This window comes from Natrix helvetica, assembly GCF_964273705.1.
Source record: "Natrix helvetica genome assembly, chromosome: 2".
NCBI lineage: Eukaryota > Metazoa > Chordata > Lepidosauria > Squamata > Natricidae > Natrix > Natrix helvetica.
Window position 1 is genome coordinate 265,462,164 of NC_138552.1, and position 21,365 is coordinate 265,483,528.

At 39.5% G+C, this 21,365-nt stretch overlaps 1 protein-coding gene across 2 annotated transcripts in view; it reads right to left on the reverse strand.

Annotated features, from left to right (window-relative positions):
* The window catches only part of GATA4 (GATA binding protein 4), a 72,803-nt gene that overhangs the window by 44,914 nt on the left and 6,524 nt on the right, over positions 1–21,365 (reverse strand). The window contains exons 1-2 of one of the 2 annotated variants that reach the window (XM_081943800.1): positions 8,051–8,480; positions 1,758–2,546 (exon numbers count right to left, since the gene is read on the reverse strand). In XM_081943800.1, coding sequence (XP_081799926.1) covers positions 1,758–2,283 — 526 coding nt within the window. In that variant the 5' untranslated portion in view covers positions 2,284–2,546; positions 8,051–8,480. Of the gene's footprint in view, positions 1–1,757; positions 2,547–8,050; positions 8,481–21,365 lie in introns of those variants that run through there. The other variant, XM_081943801.1, reaches the window with a different exon arrangement.

Consider the following 21,365-nt stretch of genomic DNA (forward strand, 5'->3'; position numbering starts at 1 on the left):
ATTTACATTCACTCCCTCTGTTCTAGCATTGTGTCTAATGAGTAAGCGAATCTTGATAACTCTTAACTGAAACCAAAGTAAAATAACTCATCTCATAACTAAAGAATGTTGAAATTAGATAACAACAAGATTTCACAGATATTGTGTGTGTGTGTGTGTGTGTGTGTAATCTTGTGATATATATAATAATTAATTTACACACACACACACACAGACACATATATGTGTGCTGGTCTTGTTGTATTTGCGTCTTTTCCCATGTAAAATTGAGATTGTCTTGGCAACGTTTCTAGGAGGTACACACTGTTGCAAAATACTAAGCACATCATACCAAGTAATGGATTGCTTAAAATCCTCAATGTATTCTTTCCAGAGAACCTATACCTGTGGCCAACTTCTTCTGAGAAGGTTCTTATATACACCCTATTCGGTTTTTCAAACATCAATAGAATGAATCTCTGCAGAAAAATGTACTATTGTGTATCAACATTATATATGGTTTTAAAAAAAGGTAAACACACAGACTCTGGCTGACTGGGAGATTAGAATGGCAGCGCTTCCAACAGTCCATAGGTTACCAATTTATCACTGAATGTGTAAGATAATAATTTCTAATTTTTTTTAAAGGATTCCTAGGCAAATATACATGAGGCCCTTTAACTGATTTACAGCTGAACATTCAGGAATAATTTTGCTCACAAGAGACAGTACCCTTCTGCATTATTCCAAAGCATGGCTTCTCAATCTTGGCTAGCTGAGGAATTCTGGAATTTGAAGTCTACACCTCTTAAAGTTGTCAAGGTTGAGAAACACTGTCCCAAAGGTTATGCCTTTCTCAAAACAACCAGCAACATTTGTAGTGCTAACAAAGTATATTGTACAGGTGAGTACTTTGAGCCTTAATTGTTTAATCCATATGAACTAAAGCTTTAAAGTTATGATTTTTATGCAATACCCTTTTAATAGTAGATTAAAAATTGCTTAATGTTGCAAAGACCTCAAAGGTTAGCCAACACCCTCCTTCTGCATCAAATGATACAGAGTAATAAATATAACCATGACTCTTTTGTTGCTTGTAACCGAAGCAAACAGTAGGTCTTTTTCAGTCCAGAATTATAGGATGGAGGAAGATCATGGGGACAAGACATAAGCAGAAACAATTCCAAGTGTATCCATAAGGACTTCCTCCCAGATACAGTGTGACAGACTGCAATTGTGATGGAATGAAGCTAATAGGAAGCAGTTCACCAGTGCAAAAAATTATAAATAGGGTAAAAAAAACCAAGAACTACATGGAATTGGAAGTTACAGAATTTTCCTGATTTTAATCTCAGGTGCATTTTTTAAAATGCACCTGAGATCACCATATTGTTGATTCTTGATCCTTTTAAAAGACACATTTATGTCATTGGGACCAATATTGCTGGCTTCTAAAGCTGATGAAGAAGAAATTGTAAATACTATCTCCCTGAGTTCTTTTATTTATGGTATCTGCTAAATGAATTCCCATTCAAGGAAGTAAGAGAATTGTGACACGACACTTCTGGAAAAAGGCTTCTCAAAAGACTACTTCACTGACAAAATGCGAAAAAATGCATTTTGTTGATAATCTATGTATGCTGAATTTCTAAATTCACTGATGAGCTGCCTAGTATGTCTTACCTTTTAAATCTTTATCAATGTCATGCAATCCATCCCAGACTGAAAATAATAATGACCTTTCTTGGTATGATAAAGTTTAGAAGATTCATTCTTACCTATGTTGGTGTGCCTTGAAGCTCCTGGAGTACTTCGATTCTGAAGGTTGTGGAGCATGGGGCTATCAAAGGGAGATGAAGTCCAGCTGGTGCCCAATTCTGGGGTCATATAACTTGCTGGATATGGACTGGAATAGGAGCCACTGAAACTCCGACCATACTGGTCCCTGCTGTTGGCTGAGATACTAAGAGAGCTGCTATAAGCAGATGCTTCTCTGGAAGTAGTTGCTGGTATGGGGGTGCTAGTAGCAAAGGAGAACCTTGGGGATACTGATGGATGAGAAGATCCAGGATTGTAAGCAACGCTCTCAGCTCCAGGCTGAGTCCAAATGGAGTGGCTGGAGACTGGGCTGCCTTGCTGGGATGAACCACTCCCTTGGAGGTAAGGCAGGCTGGGGATCATGGTAGTGACCCTTGTGGTGGGTATGTACACAGGAGAAGCAGCAGCTGTGGTGTGCATAAAACTGCTGGTCCCTTCATATGCTGGTGGGCCATGGTTGGCTGCCATTGCTAAACTCTGGTACATCTCTGAAGGTGTAGACTGGGCCTTGATTTGCAACCCAACCACACGGACAAGTTATCTCCAGAGATCCAAGTTTGAAGGCAAGTATGAAGTCACCTTCCTCTACAAAGGGCAGGATGGACCATGCAGTTCCAACTCAGATCCAGCGAGGATGGTTTCCAATCCAGGAAAAATCCCTAACAGAACTGCCTAGGTTCCACTTTAGATCTTCCCTGTCTTATTTGAGCCATCAGGACTGGCAGAATCTTCGGATCTTCAGTTCACACCTACAACAGAGGCAAAATTAAAATGAGATTGTATACAGAATGAAAAAGAGAAAAAGAAAGCAGAAAGGCCTCCCCATTAAAAGTATTTTTAGTAAGGTTGGGGAAGAGGTTAGAGAGATACAGGCAGTCCTCGACTTATGACCACAATTTACCTCAAACCTTCTGTTATTAAGTGAGACATTTGTTAAGTGACTTTACAACCTTCCTTACCCCAGTTTTTAAATGAGTCACTGCGGTTGTTAAAGTTAGTGATAAGGTTGCTAAGTGAATTTGGCTTCCCTGTTGACTTTGCTTGTGAGAAGGTCACAGAAGGTGATCACATGACCCTGGGGTGCTGCAACCGTCATAAATATGAGTCCGTTGCCAAGCTGCAACAGTAAGTCATTTTTTTTTTAATTGAAAAAGTTTTATTCAAACTGTTACTGCAACAGTAAGTCATTTTTTTCCGTGCCGTTGTAACTCTGAATGGCGACTAAATGAACTGATGTATGTCGAGGGCTACCTCTACTCCTTAACCAAATGCGCCTTCTGAATCCTTTTCCTTCAGATGACGTACTCCTTTTTTAAAAAGTTAAACCCAATGCTGTCATTTGATCAAATCTCATTTAAGTGGATTCAAAATCTGGAGGAAATGTGAGGTGGAATTTTGAAGGAGATCCTGGTGACTACACAGACACAATCATGCAGTTAATCAGCTCCAATCCTTATTAGCTTCTAAGATAAGGTCAACTTTTCTGCCTGCTAAGCAGAGAGGGAGAGAAAATCAAAAGGCAGGAGTGATAGTAAGATCTTATTCATGCAGGAAAATGAAAAATGTTTGGGCATGAGTAATGGTGAAGTCAGTTGTATACTACTGTTGGGGTTTTTCCCCATTTGGTGCCTTCCAGATATGTTGGACTACAACTCCCAGAAATCCTAGGTTACGTGAATAAACAAACTTCAGAAGAAGTTCAATGTTTTCTGGAGGTTAGAATAATGGAAATAAATTCTACAAATGATTGATCAGTAGTGCTTTCTTCTTCAAAAATATTCTTAGTTCTAAATTTGAAAATATCTCAGAGATTCAAAACACAGAAATTTACACCATAAATAGGGGTTCCAGTGAACTAAGACTGTGACCATGATCTGAATTCCTACAATCCATATTCAGGAATAATTTACAGGATGAATTATTGCATGAAAATGCTTGCAACATATACCCATAGCACTATTAATTTTCTCACACACATATCAATGTAAGGTCCCACCAAATGAATTCAGAAACAGCTAAAAATATCAGAATAGGAAAATATGTTTGTGCCTGCAAAAACCAAAGGAAATGCAGCTTTTCAACACCGCCTTTTCCAATTTGAAACTTGCTAGATGTATTGGACTTCAACTAAAAAAAACAATTCAGTTAATAATATTCCTATCTAGAGAGCAGCCGGTTGGGGAAGGCTGTTCTAACTTCTGTTGATACAGGAACAAAGTGAGCTTGTTCATTTCCAGATGAGAACAAGACTTGCCCTTCCAGTTGTCCTGATAAATTATTTGAAAACGTTTATGTCTCAATGTAAATTGAGGCTGGCCCAGTTTAACAAAACTCAAAAATGTTTTGCTGAATATACATTTACTTGCACATCTCCAAAATTTTAGCATTTAGCATTTTGGCAAGAACACTCCTGACATACACTCTATATAACCATGATGGTTGACTATGCTGTTGCCCAGCACTTAATGGTCTATGGCTACTCTAAGTAAACGATGAAGAACAGAAAGAATTGAGTGTTGTTTACAAGCATCAGTTAACTCTGCATATAAAGATACATTGCATGCACATGTATGCACATGTACACACACACACACACACACACACACACACACACCACTGTCACCAAGTGGAATTTTCTAAATAAGACAAAAATAAGACAAAAAATGGCAATGCTTCACTTCCATCAGAGCTGCCAGTACATGGATATTAAAAATCTTTCCCTAATCTTAGTGAGTACACAACTATTAGATCTCAAGCCTCTTCTTAACTTAAATCCTATACCCACACACACACCAAATTTATGCCCTCTGGAGATATCAAGGTGCAATTCTCATCATCCTGATTTTATCCTGGCCACTCAGCCATAAAAGTCTATTTGTGATTGTGTGTGACAGTTTTACATAAAAGAATGGTTAAAACAGCCATAGCCAGTTTAACCATTTAAAAATACTACTTCAAAGCAAGTAAGTTGTTGCTCTATGGACTGCATTCACACAATATGCAGGTTAATGAAACAAAATGTATGTGCTCACATACATACTATGCTAAAGCGAATATGTGTGTAACATAATTGCTTGTTTTATAGAACCATGCTAAAACAACAGCTGAGTTCTGACAACACACTGCACCAAAAAATGCTTACTCCTGCTTTAGTGTAGTCTTGGGCGAATCCACATATAATATGGTTTTGAGATCAAACCCAAGAGAAAGAAAGTGCAAGATGTACCCAGAGCAGTATGTCTACCCGGTGACCTATAAATCAAATGTGTACAGACAGACTTTGGCCATTCTGTGCCAAAGAGTCTCAGAGGTTTCTCTTCTGTTCATTACTTCCTTTTTATAAAACAAACTCATGGCTTTGAAAAAGGATCTATGAACAAGAAACTGACTGAGCTGTGCATACATTGTAGATTTGGACAAAATTCCTATTTGCCCAACAACAGAAGCTAGAGTGAGTGAGATTCAGGGTTTACCAGCTTCCTACATGCACCAATGTGCATTCTAACTAAACTACTAAAACCTCTCCTGGAGACCCCAGGTTGCATCACATTCAACCGGTGCCTATTGTCATCCTTCCCCAGATCCTTCCTTTCCCCATCGTCTTCTAGACCCCAGCAGACCCAGATCATCTTAAGCAACCTGGGCTGGCAAGTCTGGAAGGTGAAGCGAAGAGCAGAGATTAAAGTTAGGGGGAGGCTGGGAAACCCACTGGTGTGTGGGAAGGGGTGCTCTCCATCAAGGATTGCACAGGAGATTTAGGATTGCATGGCTCTACAAAGAATTGTCCAAGAATTGTTTTCCGTTCATAGAGCCATCCTGTGCTGGCCTTGTTTGTGGGTGATCCTGCTGCATTTAATGAGTCTTAGTCTCTGGGAAGCAGGCCTAGGATCACGGTCTTCAGGACTTATTAGTTTTCCCTGAAAAGGGATCTGTTTTGTAGAACAGGCTTACTAACCTCTCACTTTTTCTCTTGGCTATGTACCCCGGACCTTGGCGCTTTTTCTAAAAGTGAAATGTGGACGGCTGGAGTTGCCCATGGAGCTATATTTCAGCTGTGGACTTTTAAGTGTGAGTTCGGATTGCCGCCTCCTCTCTTCCTCCTGTCCCTTTCCGTCCCACCCTACTTTTCAATGCCTCAAGCAAAACCATATTCATCAGTCTCTGAGGGAGGGAGGGAGGGAGGGAGGGAGGGAGGGAGGGAGAGAGAGAGAAAGAAAGAGAAAGAAAGAAAGAAAGAATAAAAAAGTGAAATTAACAAAATAAGTGTGAAAGAAAACTGTTGAAAGAAATCTCGGACAGAACTAGAAAAAGCTAGTGTCCCTCCACACATACACCCCAGTTTCTAATTTATTTCTAGTGAAATAAAAATCACCTAACCCGACTGCCTTAAAATCATCTTCATATCAATTGCTCACATATTACTACCACTACATTTTTTCCCACAGTTATTTGAGAAACCATTTCTATTATTATATTCCAGTAAATCATTTGCCAATAAGCAAGCAAATCTTAAGTGGCACAGGGGGTACCTATAAAGCAATTGTTCAAGAGAAGTTAGAAAAACATTTGAAAAATCCTATCTATAATACAAAATTATTGTATTTAGGCACCTTTCATACATTTCTACAAAATAGTCACATATGGGCACAATTCACCAAAGGATTATTGTGTTTTAAGAAACACAGTTTACCCACTACCTACCTAATATGTATTAATCTTCCCATCAAAATCAATGGACTTGAAAATGATTTTTACTGGATAATGGAATTCAATTAATTCAAACTATAGATCTGAAGAATGCAAATATGAAACCTTAACACTAATTTCATCTCTTTGTTATAAGTAAAAAGAGAAGCATTAATTATGTTAAAAGTAAAATCAAAGTAGCATAAAGATTCCAGAATTACATCAAAAGGCATTATTTCCACCCATCATTTTCTAGAAATATTTACATGAAAATGCGCGATCATTTTATTGATGTACTTTCAAGGCAGATTTGAAGAGAAATAAGTGTGTTAATGTTTGAAACTATTGCAAATAGAAATAACTGATTGCAATAAATAGTTGAAACAGATCCACAGTTTCTCTCTGGCCATTTTTACCAGCTCAAGTTAAAACAATATATTACGTCCCTATGCTGATTTAAAATAATCACAACAGAATAAGAAAGAACATGGTAGAATAATAATAGTAATGCGACATAGTACATTCACTCATTCTGAAAGGGGCAATATAAAAAAACTGGAGGCCTATATTTGTAATATCTCCTCCTGTTTTTTTTTAACGTTTCTAATATTTTCCCAACTCCTTTTGAAAACCAGAATTCTGCTGTTTTTGAACCAAAGAATATACTACGGGCCTGCCGATTTTCTCTGAGGAAACCCCCGTCATTCTCTTAGGAAAAAAACAAATAAACGGAGTGGGGCGCAGTGGATGGGTCCCCTTTTAATTGGAATAAACAGGAAAGAAAAGCAATTTTTATCCCAAAATATCCTGCAGGATTGAAGTAATCAATTGCAGAAAAGGAACAAAAGTAAGAATAATAATAACAGCCAAAGAAAGTTCGGCGCTCTTTCTTCTGACCAATTTAGCGCAAATGGAAATCGAATTCAGGTCGGTGAAATTTAAAAAAAAACCTTTACCTTGGATTGACTTGTGAATGCTGCTTCAAAAAAACCAACTAAAGCTATTAATTAAAACAAAACAAAATGATTTATACACCTAAAATCCGGAATACAGTATAGGACTCCCGCCAGGAAGATTACCAAAACTATGGGGAAAAGTCATTAAGGTCTTATTTTTCAAGTTCGATAAATAAAGGGATGTTTACGCCCAATTTTTTCGCCCTCTATAACTACATTCGTTATTATTTCTTCTGCTGGGAGAAAAGGGATTTATTTTCGAGATGTCTGTACCCAGAAGAGAATACTATACCCAGCAGGAGCGATGCCGGCAGACGAGAGAGGAAATGTTGGGCGAGCACATCTGCGTGGCTCGCTCCAACCGGGGCTCCCTTCACTCCAGCGGGGGCGCCCGGAATGAAACAAGAAACCCCACTCGCCACCCGGGGAAAAGTCGCCTTGCGACGTTTCTCTCGGGTAAAGGTTACTCGGACAAGAACTTCGGACAAAACACCGGGAAGCCAAAAGAAAGACTACAGCGACCAAAAGGGCCGCCAAAGGTGCGTCGGAGTTCCGGAACTAGAAAGGAACCGAGAATCGCTCCAAGCTTTTTCCCGCAGAGCCAAACCGACCTGCTTCCAACGTCTCCGCTTGGCCGCCTTGGGCTCCTTCGCGATCTGCTGCCTGGCCGGAGCCCGATCGAACCCTTGGAAATGGGGCGCCTGTCAGAAAGCAAGGAAGCGGCGCAACGGTGGGAAGGATCGCCCGGACGGCTTTGGCAACTCAGCTGGGTGGCCCGCGCGTCCGCCCGCCCGCCGCCGCCACCTCTAGGCCACGGAGACGCCGGGAGCGAAAGCGCCCACCCACCCCCGCCCAGGCCGGGCCTCCTGGGTGCCCGGAGCCGAGTCCGCCTTCCCTCCTTTCTCTGCAGCCCTGCCTGGACGGCCGGGGAGCGAGCACGATGAGGCGGGGTGCGCTGCCTGGCCCGCCTCGCTCCCGGTGACGCCGCCGACGCCGCTCTGACTCTGGGCAGCCAGGGATGGGACGCTTTGCTTTCCCTCCCCGGCTTTTCTCTTTCACCCCCAGCCCCCACCCCTCGCTTGCTCCTCTTTCCCTACACTCTTCCTTTCTTGTCTCCACCCTGGTGACTGGCTTCTCCACATCACGTGGCGAGGGGACTGGATGAGTTGGGGGCGGGGGGGGGAGGACGAGGGTATCTGTTGCACCATCAGCCGGCGCCAAGCTTCATTCCTGTGGGGGAATATATACATACATACATACATACATACATACATACATACATACATACATACATACATACATACATACATACACATATACATGCACACGCACACGCACACAATCACGGATAGACAGACATAGCATGCTGAGAAAGAGAGAGAACATAGGTACCCACGTTCGTGGGCAACTGGGTGCAGTTATAAGCTCAGGGTGGGAGAAACCGACTTTCAAGTTGTGCCCCCAAACAACATGAGTAGAGTTCTAACTATTTCTCCCTCACCCTTCCTTCCTGATTTGCTACCCTCCACATGTGTTTCTCAACTGCCATCATCACTGCCCCCGTATCCCCAGCCAGTGGTCTCGAAGTGAGTTTCGTCTGGTAGGCTCCGTGTCAAGAGAGGGATGCAGCAGAAATGCTTACAGAAATTACTCTTTGCATTACCTGTTATTGCTTCCACGTCAGGGAGTACCGTTGCCTATCTTTAGCAGTGAGTTCTGCCGCTATGCAGATTTCCCTCTGGGATCCCTTTCTGATTCATTTTACTGGAGGAGGATAAAAGAGCCAAAACAAAAAAAAAAAGCCAACAACAACCCTCCACCCCATGCAGGAACGTCCACTACTAAAAGACTGACAGCTGCAGGCTCTACAAAACAGGACTGTACTTAGGGGCAATTCAAATCAACGTGTAGGTTTTGGTCAAGTGATTTACTGTTGCGGAGAAACTCGCCCCATGTGATCAAATGATCAAGTGGATAGAAATGCATGAGAGCGAAATCCCATTCTGCAAATGTGCTTGGAGGTATAGAACTTGCTGGATTTAAAGGGAGGAAGGAAAGCAAATTTGGGTGAAGTGTTCTGAGAACAGGAGTTTGTTAATGGAACCAGTTTAACAAGGCAATGGTCAATTCTCCCTTGCTGGAGTTTATCACGTTAGCAAAGACAGCAGCTTTTGGAAATACTGCATTAAAGAGGAATGAGATTGGATGACATAACATACTGGGCTCCCTTTAAGTTACGGACTTTTCTTCTATATATGCCTCAGGCTTTCCTTCAAAACTCTGAAGACAGCTTATCCACAACTTTATTCTCATTTAATTCCTTCTGCAACCCTATGAGGCAGCTCCTGAACTTCTTTTGAACAGCCTCCTCAATCTCCAACCAGCTTCCCACTGTTCTGAGGCTGGAAACATTTAAAAATCAGAGTATAGGGTGTGAAATAGGGTTAATGGGTGCACACAATCACCAAAACAAAAATCCCCTTTCCCCCCCTCCCTCCAAAAGAAACCCTAGGAAAATGAGAAAATCCCGATCTAACCAGGAGCGTGATATGCTCCCAACCACTTTGCAGTATTGCTTTGGTGGCTGAAGTTCCTACCTTCCCCCCCAAATAATATTCACTGCCACGAGAAATGACTACCTCGCCTTAGTTGAGAATCAACTATTGAGCTTCAAGCAAAAAATGAGAGAATTTGAAGTTACACCTTCGCAGCAGCAGTCAACATTCTGAATCCTGCTTCCTGCAGTTTAGTTCCCTTTGGTAATTGCTTTCCTTATGTCAGAAAAAATGAAAGGGTTCTATCCACTCATCCCCCCCCCCCCATCTCTGCTTTCTCTCCCCTTGCATTCCCCCATTTGTGACTGGGAAGGTGAACTTAAGAAGGGAGGAAATGGATACATACAATGTGCCACACTGGGCTGAAATGGAATTGACAATTTTGAGGTCCAGCATATTCTGAGAAATGAACTGGGCTAATTTCATTACAAAATAGTAAATACATAGGATGTAAACTGTGGCATGTATGTGGCATACAGTGTGTGGGCATATTTTATTAATTTGGATATTACACTGTGAAAATTCAATCACTAAGTTACATGACTCAGAGAGATTGAACATAGAACTCCCAAAGTCAGCTCAATTTAATTTCTCTATGCTGCAATGCTATCCACACTTGAAGAATAGACCTTGATCCCTCTTCCTTGAGTCAATCAGATAAGTCTGGTTGGTATGGTTTGTCTCTGCTTCTGGATGGAAGCCATCTCTAGAAGGGCAGCTTGGTTAGAGAGCTTCTAATTCTTCTCCAATCTGGTGCTTTCCATTTTTAATTATGATTCTCATCAGCCCTGCTATCATGACCAAGGATCAAGGATGATGGAAAATATACTGTAGTCCAAAACATCTGATGAACATCAAATTGGAACCTCACTTTATTCATTAACATAAATAAGGTAAAAATAGAGATTTTAATTAGGAGATAACTGGAGGAGGAATTACATTTGCTTTCATAAAGAGAAAACTGCAAGCAGTGAGTCAAATTTAACTCATTGTACCAACTCACCATAAATGTTATAGATTGCCTGCTAGGCAAACATTACTTTTTAAAACTAACCAAATATAGTGTTAAGTGTGAAAACTGCTAGTGTTTTTGTTTCTTTTGTTTTCACACTGTATTCTGCAAACATAACCTGGTTCCTCATTGATTGTCCTGTAAAATGTAAATGCTCAAAATATATTAAATATATAAATCAGCCAGCTGAAGCATGTTGTGCAAATACTGTTTATAGAACAGAGTTACTATAAAATGTGGATCCAAGCTATAAACAACTTCTGGAACTCACTGACACAAAGCAGGAGGTAACAGGCAAAATGTGGAGGTGAGATTTAAAAAAGAGTTGGTGGGTGGGACTGCAACTATTCTGAGCCAAAGGATGTCTTTAAAATGTTGGGAAATTGTCAAAAGGGTCTCAAGAAATGGCTGTCATGAAGAGGTTTGCCTATTGTGGGCTGCTAGCTGCAAGAAAGCCATTTTCAAGGATGCAAAAGTCCCATATCTGTATCAAAGACAAAGAGAAAAATAATTTGGAGAGATACATTCCCAGGCAGACACAACATTAAAAATCACCAGGCAAAAGATACCCATCCTTGCAAGCAAAACAGACCCTTATCACTAACTGGCCTTCTGGCATTACCTTTTTCTTCTTCGCTGGATAGTTGGACACTCTCCTGTCTGACTTACTGGGTTGCATCCGCCTACTATTGTTTTGAATGCCTCCAGAGTTCATATGAGACCAATGACATTCTCAGATAAAGGTACTGGAGCTTATTTCTTTGTTTAGCAACATACCAGATGATCTGTTTGGGGTAAGGAAGAAGAGAGATTCAAAAATTAAAAGAGGAAAAAAAAACAAAGCAACAATAAATATTAGGGGGACAAGAAACCTAGTGGCTATAATAGGTACCACCTTAAGTGAGCACTGTAATGTAAAGAAGACCTTAAGTGCCATGACTCAGTTGGAGCCATCAGTGGCTTTGTGGCATTGACTTTTACAAATGGTCAATGAAAAACTTTAGTGAGAGAGATCTCTCTCTTGCTTGGCAAGCCACTGAGTAGAGAGGAAGACGGAGAGACAGGAAGAGGAAGAGGAAGAAAGTCGCATTCATTCATTAACTAAACGATGACTTACTGAAGCTGACTTTGTGAGTTAGCACAATGAGCTAAACCACAAATTAGCCTAGATTACATGCAAACCCAGCCAGAGAGGAGAGTGGTAGCAGAGAAAAGGAGAACTTGAGAAAGAAGTGATAGTAGGCCTAGGAGAAAGAGAGACAGAGAAATGGGAGGGGTGGTCTTATTAATTTATTGATCTGATCCCACCCATCACTAACTCTGACTAGTTGTGGACACCAGGACACTTCTAGTAGCAGATTATCTTCAAGGGCAGGAATATGTAGCCTTTGAACAGCATGAACATTTTGATCCAAAAAGTAAATGGGGGCAGAAGAAAAGCTAACTTGACTATAATTTATTAAATTAAGTTAAATTTAATTCTAAAAATAGGTGTGCTTCCTATGTACAACTAAGTTGAGTATTCCATATGCATTTATTAATGTTCTATATCTGTCACATTATTTAATTATATCCTGGAGTTGCTTTGAGAGTCCCAATCAAATTAGGAGCCACTTGAGGTCTTGTTTTACACGCTACTCAAGAGGGCAAGCTGTCGATTTCCAAAAAGTTATTTCTGTGCTATGGGAAAGAATAAAGACATATATGACAATTTATTTATATTACTTCAATCCACACAGGTAGTTGTATACAATGATATTTTTTCTTTTAAATTAGGTTATGGAATATGTCCGGTCAGAAAGGACATTAAGGAGATGTGATCATCAAACCAGGATGGAAGACAATCTCTTTGTATACTGTAAATCACTCAGTGCTTGTAAATATCTTTATTTCATTGCTTTTGTTAGGGAAAAAATGCATCATTAGAATAGACTAGCCTTCTGGCGTTTGATGTCATTGATCACGCTGGTTGAAGGAGATGAAAATTGTGGTCCAACATTTCTCAAGAAATCTACTTGGGGAATTCTGGAATAGCCACACCTTTCAACCTTTGAAGTTTATCTAAGTGTTTCCTTGCAGGTCTCCCATTTTATTGTTTCATCTCAATTACAACTCCACCAAATGTGAAAACATTTTGCCCTAAGACATGGGCTTATAAATATGGGTCCCATTAGCCATGAAGCTGTACTTCATCTCTTCAAGTTGGCCCTGGTTTAGCAAGGGAGAGGACCCAACTGGCAATTAGCAGTTTTGCAATGAGCAGCATGGGCTGCTGTAAGAAAACAAGCAATAGTTAACCTGGTCAAAATGGTTTCTGGCTATGTAGTCTGAACACTTGAGAGGGCCTGCTAAGCCTCCCCTCTTCAAACACAGTACATCAGATTTGGATCAGGCATCAGCCTTTCTAAAAAGTGCCCCCCTTCCCCCAGCCTGAAGGTACATTACGCAAAGTATTTAACATATTGTTTTATATTGTGCTTTTAGCCCTAACTGATTGATTGTGTGTCTTCCATCAAGATATGCATATCTCTGTCTTGTTTTCTTTAGTTTGTTCTTTGCCTTTTTTTCTGCTTTGTTGTGCATAGCTCAGAGTCTCGGTCTATTAGGACATTCTGCAAATACAGTAAATAGATAAATACATTAAAACAAAATGGCCATTTTGTGTGCCAGGAAAGCTCGGAAAGATATCCAAATCCATATCTGAAATAATATACAGGCACCCATGCAGAAGAAAGCAGAGTCTCTACTTTTTTTCTCACTGACTTGCTTACTTATTATTCCAATAGGCCTTTACACTGATAAGCAAACCTATTTCTACCAACCACACACACACATTTGACACGTGCCAATGGTTCATTGAGTAGAGGTTCTAGGACGGTAAGAACTGGGCTGTAAAATTCCAAATGGCCAATAGATGATTGCATAGAGATTTTTTGAGCTCTTTGCTGCCACCTAAGGTTATCTGGATTTTTGCAACCCAGATCTGATAACTGTAACAGTTTCCTAGGAGCACTTCACTGCAACATTAATGTCTCACCTCCCAATTGAACACAAACAAACAATTAATTATGTTTTGTGATTAGGCTATATGTAAAAGCAAAGGTTTTAAATAGAAAAAAACTGGATTTCTGGACTTGGAATGTATTATGCTTGGGGGGGAGGTTGCTTTTGCTTTCCATTTTCTGTTCAGTGGCCCATACCAACATGGTTTTTGTGTTTGTGTGTGGTTGTTGAGGTTGGCATTGTTGCTCTTTTTCTTTTCTTTTAAAATTATATTTATTTTATTTATTTATTTATTTATTAGATTTTTAGAAATAAATAAATAAATAAATAAAATAAATATAATTTTAAAAGAAAAGAAAAAGAGCAACAATGCCAACCTCAACATAAATTATATTTATGAAGCACAAGACGTGCAAAACTGGTGGCCTATCACCAAAAGTGTGCATGTAACTAATCAGGCACACATCAAAGTTGTGCAAGGGTTGACAAATGAAATTAAATAAACAAGTTATACAAACACCGAACAAATGGAGAGGGAACTACCAAAGACCTTTTGTGCTGGGGCGCCATTTGGTCTAGGGCTGGCCTTGGCCATGATGATTGGTTTAAACATAAAGTCTGCTTAGTCAATGAGTAAATCAGAGTCAGCATCCAGCCACGTTATTCACAAATTTAATGAATTTGGAACTTTCAAGCAGGAGAGATTCCAGAGGGGCTGGATTCTTTCCAGGAAGTATGAGGCAGATGAGCTTATAGAAACAGACTTCCCAACCAAAATACTCAGTCTGAGGCTACATCAGAACCAAGCACTCTGGGGCAAAGATGTCCCTGGACCATATCCAGGCTGCTGAATGCCTTTGTTCCACATTTTTCTTATTCGCACATCCCTCAAAATCCCTGCTTCCTCTTTATTCCTACTTTATTTTGCCAGGACATTTAGAACAATTTGGTTTTTAATTCATGAAATCCAAATGCTGTAGTAATTCATCTCAAAGGGCAGCTTGGAGCAATCAATCATATTTGTGAGCTAGTCTATTAAGCCCCTTCCAAGATCCTCCATGGCATCCTCCCTGCCCTCTGTTGACTCTGAGGTCCAAGAGTCAGGTAGCAATCCACACCCTCCTGCTCAGTTTGCCCTGGGTTGCCTTGCTTTGGGCATTCCACTCAACTGCCTGATATTGGTTTCTAATTTAAAAAAAAACATTAACAACATATTTTATGTGACTTCTCTGTATACTAGAGATCTCCAGAATTCTCACAATTTCTGAATATTTTGATTTAGAAATGTTTCAGCCATTCTTCAATGGCTTTACTTGGAACTGGGCCAGAGGTGGTATTCAGCAGGTTCTGACCAGCTCTGGAGAACTGGTAGTGGAAATTTTGAATAGTTTGGAGAACCGGTAAATGCCACCTCTGACTGGCCCCACCCCAATCTATTCTCTGCCTCCCGAGTAGTCCCAGCTGATTGGGAGGGAATGGGGATTTTGCAGTATCCTTCCCCTGACACACCCACCAAGCCATGCCATGCTCACCAAGCCACGCCCACAGAACCAGTAGTAAAAAAATAATAATCCTACCACTGAACTGTGATGAGATGTCACTGTAGCAGGAACTTTTGAAGGTTAATAAGGCTAATAAGAGAACACTATCACTATATTAAAAAATGTAATAACCCATCACCATGTAGCCTTTAACACTGATAACAGGCAAGCAACCGAGATCTTAGCCCCCTCCCCAAGAACTATGGTATATTCTAATGTTCTATAACTGGATCCCTTTCAGTTGACAAAATGGCCTACAGAAACAAGTGTGGGAAACTAAAATAATAAACAATTAATTATGTAGCATAATTGGTATACATTTCCACACTAACATGCCCGACAGAGTTCAGTAACATTTTATTAGGAGAGATGTGTAAAATGGCAGCTTTAACCCAAATTGCTGGGGGGAAAACACGTATAAGGAAAGAGAGGTTCAAAATATGGAGTTACAGCTGATAACAGAGATTAATTCAACATCCTATAAACTAACTGCTTTCAATTGAAATCTTTAGCAGAGGACCTCACAATTTTTCCTTTCTTTCTGTAAAGTATAATTAATAGGGTCTATGATGTAAAGGACTTTTCCTGGAGCACTGTCCACATCCTGGAATTCCCTCCCGTGACCGCTTCCATTTCCTTGCCTGATCAAATGATGGGCATTTTTTAAAAATCTCTGGTGGTTCATCAGCTCCTTAATATTGTCTGTTATTGTCTTACTGCCTTGAGATGTGTGTATCTATTTAATAGCCTAGCAATAGCACTCAGACTTATATACCTCTTCACAGTGCTTTTACAGCCCTCTCTAAGCGATTTACAGAGCATATTGCCCCAAACAATCTGGGTCCTCATTTTACCCATCTTGGATGGATGGAAGGCTGAGTCAACCTTGAGCCTGGTGAGATTCGATCTGTCAAATTGCAGGTAGATGGCAGTCAGCAGAAGTAGCCTGCAGTACTGCATTCTAACCACTGCACCACTGTGGCTCTAACATTGCTTTAGTATGTATTTTTTGTCCCTTTTATCATTATATTTCATTTTGCATATTACATTTAAGAGTCTTGGAGGCATTTTTTTGTGCAAGAGGCAACATTAAAAATAACTGTCATTTTTAGCATAGCGGCTTGAAGAACATGTTGCACCTACTTAAAAATAGGGATGATCATTGGGCTCTTTGAATATTTTGCTAAAAGTCTGAAGAACTGAGGATGTTGCTTCCTCACTCAAATGGACAGCTTCTTTCCATAATAGAAAGGAGTCCATCTGCTTTGGCTTATATGTGGAAAATATAACATATTATAAGTTCCACTTATATGTGGAAAATATAAGTTCTTGCCCCAGATTTTTAAAAGATGCAGAGTTTGTTTGTTTGAGAGCTAGAAAAATTGGTTTGATAACATCGACTGGGTATAATAATTTTCATTTATTTTACTTTAGCTCATTATTACCTTTATACCCTGCTGAAAATGAAGTGCTGACTCACAGCCTCAACACTGTTGATTTATTCTCCCTACTAAAAAAATAATAGTGTAGATGGCTCATATTCTTTTAATAAATTATTATTATTATTGCTTCAACAGAATTGTATCACAGCGGCCAGTTGTTTCGCCGGATTTGGCATTGATTACTAGTCGGGCCCCACCCAGGGGCCTAGGATGTCGTAACGTATTTTCGTAATAAGTGTGCAGATCCAAGCAGTGCGGCCTTTTGCATTTGACTGATGGTGATTTTGTCAATTTTTAACTGTTTTAAATGTAATTCCAGTGCTTTTGGAATAGCACCCAGTGTGCCGATTACCACTGGAATTACCACTGCTGGTTTGTGCCATAATCGTTGAATTTCAATTTTTAAGTCCTGGTATTTCGCGATTTTTTCATATTCCTTCTCGGCGACCCTGCTATCACCTGGTATTGCAATGTCTATGATTGTAACCTTATTTTTCTCAACCAGTGTGATGTCTGGTGTATTATGCGCCAGTATTTTATCCGTTTGTATGCGAAAATCCCACAAGATCTTGACCATCTGACCCTCGATGACTTTTTCAGGCTTATGTTCCCACCAGTTTGTTGCTGTTTTAATGTTATAATTTTTGCACAAATTCCAGTGGATCATTTGTGCCACTGAATTGTGCCGCATTTTATAGTCAGTCTGCGTGATTTTTTTGCAGCAGCTGAGTATGTGGTCAACAGTTTCATCAGCCTCTTTGCAAAGTCTACATTTGGCATCATCAGAGGATTTTTCGATTTTGGTCTTAATGGCATTGGTGCGGATAGCTTGTTCTTGCGCAGCCAGGATTAGTGACTCTGTTTCTTTCTTTAATGTACCTGCTGTTAACCATAACCAAGTTTTTTCACTGTCCACTTTATCTTTTATTTTTTCCAGAAATTGGCCATGCAATGCTTTGTTCTGCCAACTCTCCATTCTTAATTTTATCACATCTTTTTTGTATTCTTGTTTCGTCTGTTGGGCCTTCAATAGATTTTTGTTCTTTACTTCAATTAATAGATGTTCTTGACTTTCTTTTAAATAATCAGCCAGTGCATGTTTTTCTTCTTCAACTATTTGCTTCACTTGTAATAATCCTCTGCCACCTGATTTCCGGGGTAGGTATAGTCTATCAATATCACCACGTGGATGTAAACTGTAGATTATTATTATTATTATTATTATTATTATTATTATTATTATTATTATTATTATTATTATTATTATTATTATCATTATCATTATCATTATCATTATCATTATCATTATCATTATCATTATTTATTTATTTATTTATTTATTTATTTATTTATTTATTGAATTTATAGACCGCCCCCTCTCCCCGAAGGGACTCGGGCGGTGTACAGACAGAACTAAAAAACCGTATACACAATAAAAAATATATTAAATACCCCTTAAAAACAAATTAAATATAGAGTCTGTACAATAATAGTAAAAATTAAAAACAGCTTAAAAGTCTACCCCTAAAAATTTAAAATACCGGTCAGGAGGATTGAAGATTAAAACTACGATTGGGCCAGGCCAGCTAATTGGAACAGGTGGGTCTTGAGTTTCTTGCGGAAGGAGCGGAGATCGGTGGTAGTTCTGATGTCGGGGGGGGGGGGAGGTCATTCCAGAGGGTCGGGCCCATCACAGAGAAGGCCCTACTCCTGGGCGCCGCCCGCTGGCATTGCTTAGTGGACGGCACCCGGAGGAGTCCCTCTCTGTGAGAGCGAATTGGTCGCAGGGATGTGTGGGGTAGGATGCGATCCCGCAGATAGCTAGGTCCTGTGCCATGGAGCGCTTTAAAGGTGATAGTCAACACCTTGAAACGCACCCGAAAAGCCACAGATAGCCAGTTCGTTTAAAGAAACCTTTGGGATTAACACATTAAAATCTGTAGAGCAAGCATAAAAGTATGATAAAGTGACATTTCAGCTACTTTAATCAAAATAGGAAGGAGCAACATTTTAGTGACAGGGATGTAAAGTGGGATGAACTATGGAGCACACATAAGTTTTGAATGACCTACTCCTGCATTAAAATTTACTAGGGAGAAAAAAGTAGCATCTATCATGACTGTTTTGAGACAGTAATGCCTAATCCAATGTCACCCAATGGATCTCCTGGCAGTCCTTTATCAACATTCTGCACAGTCCCAAATTTCATTTTTCCTTTAGCCCAGGATCTACCATGGGTGGATGAATGGATGGATGGATAGATGGGTGGATGATGGGTGGATGATGGATGGGCAAATGGACAGACAGATGGGCAGATGAATGGACAGATGGACAAACAATTAAAAGCATCATTTCATTTTATGAAAAAGTTATTATCTATGGAAGGAATTATGCAGAGTAAAGCGGTAAAAATTTTGTATGTATCTGCCTGATCCGCTGCTAATATTCAGATACTGCCAGTGGTTTATTAGTTCCTGTACCTGACAAGTTACTGCTTAGAATTCACATACTGTATAGTCAAGAAATGTAGATATTTCTCCCAGACCTTGGGGAGAGGGCAGAATTTCCACCCACCCCCTTAGATGAGTCTTTGTACATGGAATGTATTGTTTGGATGGAAGTTATCTTGTTTATTTACAATGTATAATGTATTGTGTTTTTTATCTTGTTTGCTTGATATTGTCAACTGCTCAGAGTCATTCTGGAGTCAGGCAAAACCTCCATCTAAATAAATAAATAAATAAATAAATAAAGCAAACAAACTTGACAGCCCTGTCTAGTTCACAAGTACCAGAACAGTACTTTTTCCCGACCCAAAGAGATTACAATCTAAAACTTGACACAACCAAAGCAACAGAGAAAAGAGAAGGAAATAAAGGCAGCAGGAATTAAAAGGGAAGGATTTTTGTGGGAAGAATATAATCTATTTATGACAATGACATGTTCTCTGCTGTACTGAGAGATCAATGAACATTGTATAATTGTCGTCTTGCAAAGATTGTCACCAGATAAGGACAAGTTTTATATAATGTACATCTTAAGAAAAGAAGAAAGAAAATGAACCTATAGAGAATAAAACATCCTTATGTTTCATTGACCTCTAATGCAGCCTTCACTAAATGTAGCACACTAACATGGAATTAGGGAAAGAGGGAGGGTCAGCCCCCTACTGAAGAGCATTCTAAGTGAATTGAATTTCTATATGAATCAGAAACAAAACTCAGCCTGCAATACAAAATATATGCAATTGGAACAACTGATGTACAAAAGCACAAAAGCAATAGCTGAGGCTACACAATGCACTAAGCATTAATCCTAGTTAACAAAAAATACTTGCTGTGGTGTCATACTTGCTAATATAAACCAAGAAACCTGAATATGACATAACATGATGTCCTGGTTCACACAAAATGTTAAGATAATAGTTGGACTCCTACAACAAATCTCAAATCACCTCTTCATTTTAGCCCTTTTGTGACTATTACATGAACTCAATCAGGGAGTGAATCTTTGCCTTTTTTCCATCCTATTCAACAGTGAACCCCAAATATTTCATTTCCAATTCAATGTGCAATCACCAATTTGCGAAGCTAAGATTTGAAGGTCCCAAATAATGTCTCCTGACAATCAAGGAGCATTCTGGGGCAGTCATAGACTTTGTTCATACAGCACAAAAATCTTGAACCTGGATTATTAAAACACAGTTGCTGCATTCTGCTATTAATATTCAGAAGATAGAGAATACTCAAATAACCATATTGTGATTCCTGGCTCACTTGACCTGTTGAGACAATGATTAGATTTTCACAATTTACTTAATCCATCCACTACAAGGTTAAGCATTGATTTGGAAACAAACAAAAATAATTGCATAAGTCATGTGATGTGGTTCCTGGCAATCTCCTAAAACATCTTTTTTGCTGCTGAATCTTAATCACTACCCAGTTCTAATGAACTACCCAAGACCATTTTATTTTAATCTAGCATGTTGTTGAAATTTAGCTTGTATTTCTCAAGTTAGCCTATCCCACAATGTTGTTGTACAGATAAAACAATGTGGGGGTGAGAGAGGTATCAGCTCACACAAAACCTTGGAAAAAGAGATCAGATATAGGCAACACAATCTAACATTCCACTGCCAGTAATGAATCCTTGATCAGTGGCCATGTAAAATCATGAATCAAAATATTTTACATTTTATTAATGTTTTAAATCATGATGTTTTATATACTTCTTTTTATATGCATTAACAAAGTTGTTCTTAACAGATTACCTCCATCCACACACATGCCTTTTTGGTCTGAAATTTGAAAATGTCTGTTTAAAAGTTCATATCTTAAAATAATGTGTTTTTTAAAAATATTTGCCTTAGT